Below are 5,765 nucleotides of genomic sequence, written 5' to 3' on the forward strand. Positions count from 1 at the left end.
CGATTTGGATTGAACTCTTTCTGCTTCCTCTTCCCCCCTCTTCACGCAAAGATCCACTTTGTATCACATTTAGAGTGAAAAATGGTGTAAAAATAAAAATAAAACCTATAAAAATAAAGTATTTTCTCTGAACAGTTGTAGTTGACGTGCTCTGACTTTGTTGGTCACAGCAGTTTCTTGGAGTCCTGCTGGGAGAATGTGATGATTGTTAATGGTCTGCACTTATATATCACCTTTTAACCTCAGCTTGCTTCATAGTGTTTCACATTCACACAGTTCTCCTTTTGTATGAATCAACGTTCATTAGTGAGATGTGAAGGACTAAACCAGGGTGTGCTCCTCTTGCCGTTTCCATTCTTTTTGCACAGCTAACTCAGTCGAGGGTCGTATTTCCCTCATATCGAGCATACAGACATGCTTTTTCTAACTCTTGGCAAGAAACTTAATGAGCTTATTTCCCCAAATGCTGAACTTTGCCTTCAATGAACCTGCAGAGTGTGATGTGCAGATGTGTTCTGCCAGCACGTTTAGAAATGCACAGCGCCTGGAGCTAAACACACTTGGGTGTGAGATGACTTTCTTTAAATTACGCTGCTACAGGAGCCTGTAAGATTCTATCTGAATTGCAGACCCTCTGCATCCACTTCCTTCTCCCTTTACTTACATGCAGCTGTGGCATTTATATTCATCACTGCTGGGGTTGGGGTGGGCTTATCAATTCAGCATCACAGATCATGGTAATCTGCTCCACAGATATGAAAATGGTCCTCCTGCAGCCAGCAGAATATTGCAGACACTCTTGCCCTGCAGCTCTTCATTCTGATGTAAATGGGAGGCAGCCTTGCAGGTTCAAAGAGGGGGAGGGGAACCAGGGGAAATGCAACTGAGGGAATTCTTTGTGAGGCCTGACGTAAATCTCAAATGTTCTCAGGGCTGAAAACAAAACAGCATGAGTGCTTGCACCGGTCACTGAGGCCTCTTCAATAGACGCACCTTCAGCCACACAAAGGCGTCGAGGCCTTTTACACCAAACTTCCCGAACATTCCCCCCTCCTCGTGCTGGTCCCCAAATCTACACTGTCAAAAGCTGCTGCAGCCGAGGCGAGCCCACTCCCGATGAAGCCCGAGGTTGTGTTATTAAACTTTTTTGATGGGTTGAAGAAGAGAGTCCTTCTGTCGGTCTCAGAGGACTGACGGCCACTGGGAGCTCCCTGGCTGGCTCTTCTGAGTGTATGGAGCCAGTGTACATGGTGGCATGTGGCTGGGATTAGGAAATTTCACTGTGGATTAAAATCTTTCCAACGCCTCCATGGCCACTTGCTGAAAGAAAGGAGTCTGAAGGTCCTGCAGAGATCCAGTGAGCACTTTGGGCCCATGGTCTCACGGAGCAGGTATGTCCCAACAAAACTTTTCTATTTTTCTACAAAACTGAAGATCTAAAGCTTTACTTATTTTACACACACATATATATATATATATATATTATCCATAGTGTTTTTAGGGCGACTGTAGCTGCTTGGAAGAAAATTACCTCCGTTTTCAGTCATTCACCTCCATGAATGACTGAAAAAAAAAAACAGTTGTTAAAACGGTTAAATGTTGAACAAATAGCTCTTAAGATACAACCTGTGGTTATTTTCAATCTGGGGTAAACTTCAGTCCAAAAATATGTAACTTTTAAAGTTTTGGGTCCTTTTTGCAATCTATTCAGTACGTCTTATGCAACACTCAAAGTGGACCACGCGGTACACGCTGCACGGTACATACTCTGCTATTTAACGACCATTCAGATCAGTTAATAAGTACAATGTATTTGTGCATACATAGGTTATGTATTATCTTGGAAATACTTCTATTCTAATGATAAGAAAGGAAATTCTCTACCTGTTATACCCTCGATCTCTAAATTTTAGTCCCCCTTTTCTGTCTTGTTCTGACATTTGTTTACTGGTTGAGGCTGTATTTTCAAGGTTGAACGAGCCTGGTGCAGGTTTTACATGTTTTATAAGAAGACCAGAACAATGCATCTGTGAGTGGTCTTTTTTTCTACTGAAGAAAACATTGGGGGGCCAAAATGTAATTTACAGTGCAAGAAATGAGTCTGGGTCACCTTACTTGACAGGAATCTATACATTTTCTTTTTACAATTTAAAAAAAAAAATACTATAATATCTCATATTTGAGCACAAAGCCTTAATTAACAAAACTGGCTAAAACTGTATGATCATATTGCTCATATATTTCTGCTCAAAACCTGTTTTTTTTTTATTGCTCTATTTGTAAATCTTCATAAACAAAACTAAAATCCATAAGATGCATTACACTTTTATTTAAAAAAAGGTTCAGTAGTTTGCTGTGCATCATAGTTTTTTTTTTAAACAGTTAAAGGTGTAAATGTGGATTTGTGGAGGGACTATTCTCAGTTACAAATTCCTGTAATTAGTATTTACAGCAGCAGGGCATGTGTATGTGTGATTAAATCTAAATTAAATGTAGTGTGTGTGTTTGTGGTAATAAACTGAGTGGTTAATTGATGTTTCTAATAGATTTATAATGATAATGGAGCTCCGTGTCACACGGGAATGAGCAACAGGCCAGCGCAGAAAATACTTGTTAATCAAAATCGAATCATTATTTGTTTTAGTCTTTAAATTAGATTTTCTTGGTAGTTAGACATGCATGGAAACACAGATCACTAGTGTAACACACTGACTTTTGCCCTGTTTGTCTATGTGGACATTAAATCTGTCAAATGTTTTTTTTAATATTATCTGTGTAAGGTCTCAGCTAACTTTCTCCTCATTCTAACGATAACGTTAAACGATAGTACACTCAGTTTCTGTCCCAGCGGAACAGTGAACCTGAATCTACTCTCTTGGGCTAATTATTTTACCTTAAAGTAACTGTGTGTACCTTTTAGTACAGTACAATTTCTTCTAGATTTTAGGTGCAATATCAGGAAAGAGTCTTTGTTTGGTCAAATACAAAACATTTGATGCTTAGATTTTAAGATTTTACACTCTGACAAGTTTCATTCTGTATCTGCTTTGTAGTTGTGGGAGCTTTGAGCCATCAGTAAGATGAAAAAAAGCATATTATAAAATAAGGGGCAGCATGTACCTAATTTTGCAAATTTTTAAACTAGTTCATTTAAATACAAGTCTGACCTTTTAAGGTACAAAAGACAATACTAAAAACAACCCCTGACAAACGTAAAACAAAGGTAATAAAAGTAGAATTATCAAACAGTAGAATAAAGGTACTAAAGGTGGAATTATCTGAAAGAAGACTAAAGGTATTAAAGGTCATAGCGATAATAAAGGTAGAAATATGTAAACTGAGAGGGGTTTTTTTCTGAATGTGTAGGTGTTGCATGTGTGATTTTGCAAGCATTAACTTCCCTAGAGGAGAGTTTGTACTCTCTAATACTTAACTGTATTTGTTCCTCCAGCTCCAGGATGTTCCAGCTGCTCCAGGGTCACAACCAGCCAGCTGGACAACGAAACCACAGAACCCGCCTGGTCACCAAAGACGGGCACTGCAACATTGAGTTCGGGAACATCGAGTACAGTAACCAGTTTGCGTACCTGGTAGACTTCTGGACCACCTTTGTGGAGATTCGCTGGCGGTTTGTTCTCCTTTTGTTTGTGGCTGTGTTCACAGGCAGCTGGTTCATTTTCAGCCTGTTGTGGTACTGGATTGCAAAGAGCAACGGGGATCTCGCTGGACAGAACCGCACTGAAGGACACATCCAGTGTATAGACAACGTTAACGGGCTCACAACGGCATTCCTGTACTCGTTAGAGACCCAGACCACCATTGGGTATGGAGGCAGAGCACTGACTGGCCACTGTGCTGGCACGGTGGCTCTAATTGTCATCCAGTCTCTAGTTGGGGTTTTTATCAACTGCTTCATGTGTGGTATCATCCTAGCTAAAATCTCCTTACCAAAGAAAAGGGCAAAGACTGTGACCTTCAGCCACACAGCTGTCATCTGCTTGAAGAAAGGAAGTCTGTGTCTCCTGATCAGAGTGGCCAACCTTCGAAAGACCTTACTAATCGGAAGCCAGATCTATGGGAAGTTGCTGAGGACAACGACCACACCGGATGGCGAGACCATCATCCTGGACCAGGTGGATATTGACTTCATGGTTGATGCTGGCAAGGATAACTTGTTTTTTGTTTGCCCCTTGACCCTGTACCATGTGATTAACAGATCGAGTCCTTTCTTTGATCTGTCGGCTGACACCCTTCCTCAGCAGGACTTTGAATTGGTGGTCTTTTTGGATGGGACAGCCGAGTCCACCAGCTCCTCCTGTCAGGTCCGAACTTCCTACATCCCACAGGAGATCCAGTGGGGATACAGCTTTCTGCCGATTATCTCCCACACCAAGACAGGAAAGTACCATGTGGATTTTTCTAACTTTTCCAAGAGCGTCCGGGTCACCACTCCACACTGCGTCCACTGCTTTGAGGCCGACGTAGACCAGAGAAACCACAACAACCACAGCCAAGAAAATCACAATAACCAGCTAAAGAGGGGGATTGATAACCCGGGCTTTCAGGTGATTGACATACATGACTCTGTGGATGTCACTACAATGTGAGCTGGTAGAAAAGGAGCCTACGCTTTCATTGAAACTGTGAATCAGAATGTGGGAAGTAAAGTGGTAAAAGCTGGCGCCTATCACTTCCTTTGAACCAGTTTCACTCTAAGTCAGACTGCACCGGCGAATAAATATTTGGTCACGGTGAACCATTCAGCATCTGAATTGTTGTCAGCTCTTTTTCCTTAAACAGAACGAACATCCACAGCTGTTAAACTGTTTGAAAAAAAATCAGACAGAGTGGGAGTTGCTCATTGCAATCAAACCTCTGTTGGGACTTTGAATAGGTAACGTCAGAAAGATGGATTGTAGCTCTGACGCACAGAAAATGAAAGGGGGTAAAAGAGCAGATGCACAGTGGGTACTTCTTGAGAAGATTAGGACCTGAGCCTGTTATAATGAAAAGTGTGTGCCTTAAAGGCTGCAGGAGGAAATAAAAGGTAGTGCCTTTTGAGTTTGCATATTATTTCTATTACAACACTAACTTTGTGGTGTTTTTTGTCATTTTGACAGATCCTGTATGCCTGAATAATTAGGAAACTGGGATTTTAACTGTGACCAGTCTACATTTTGTAGATCATCCTGTGTAACGCTGTACGCTAACTTCTCAGGGAAAGTAACATCCTTAGTTGGAATAAAAGCTTTTTCACAATTCACTGACTTACATTTGATTTTATTGCACAATTTGTACTTTACACATTGAATATTTCATCAGAGTGTGCTATAAACAGAACTGAAATATACCACAAAGATGTAGATAATATAACTTCAAATTGACTGATTTATGCGAAATGGGTGTATCATGTAGTAGATGCATTGTGCAGTACTGTGCATGCAGAGATAGGACAACCCTTAGTAGTTTGGGAGCTGGTGATCGGACTCCCAGGACCTTTGCCCCTGAGTGCCACCCCAATCCACAGTTGAAGGAGGCCTTATACCCTCCTATGAGTGACGGGTCCACAGGAGAAGCAAGCTAACGTAGTTCTGGTACCCGACTGGGGCGTCTCCCATGTGAGGTCTTTCATATAGCCAGGAGGAGGCCCGCTGGGCAGACCCAGGACATGCTGGAAAGGTCTTGGCTGGCTCTGGAACACCTCAGTGTCCCCCGAGAAGAGTGTCGACTGCCTCCCCCTTCACAACCCAGACCCATGTAAGTGC

At 41.8% G+C, this 5,765-nt stretch overlaps 1 protein-coding gene across 1 annotated transcript; it reads left to right on the forward strand.

The window, feature by feature from the left end:
- Window positions 1–878: 878 nt before the first annotated feature.
- kcnj1b (potassium inwardly rectifying channel subfamily J member 1b) lies at window positions 879–5,388 on the forward strand. The gene is made up of 2 exons (XM_026183309.1): window positions 879–1,391; window positions 3,452–5,388. Exons 1-2 carry the CDS (start codon window positions 1,375–1,377, stop codon window positions 4,605–4,607), a joined length of 1,173 nt encoding a protein of 390 aa, XP_026039094.1. The 5' UTR covers window positions 879–1,374; the 3' UTR covers window positions 4,608–5,388.
- The last annotated feature ends 377 nt before the right edge of the window (window positions 5,389–5,765 follow it).

This window comes from Astatotilapia calliptera, chromosome 10 (assembly GCF_900246225.1).
Source record: "Astatotilapia calliptera chromosome 10, fAstCal1.2, whole genome shotgun sequence".
Lineage (NCBI taxonomy): Eukaryota > Metazoa > Chordata > Actinopteri > Cichliformes > Cichlidae > Astatotilapia > Astatotilapia calliptera.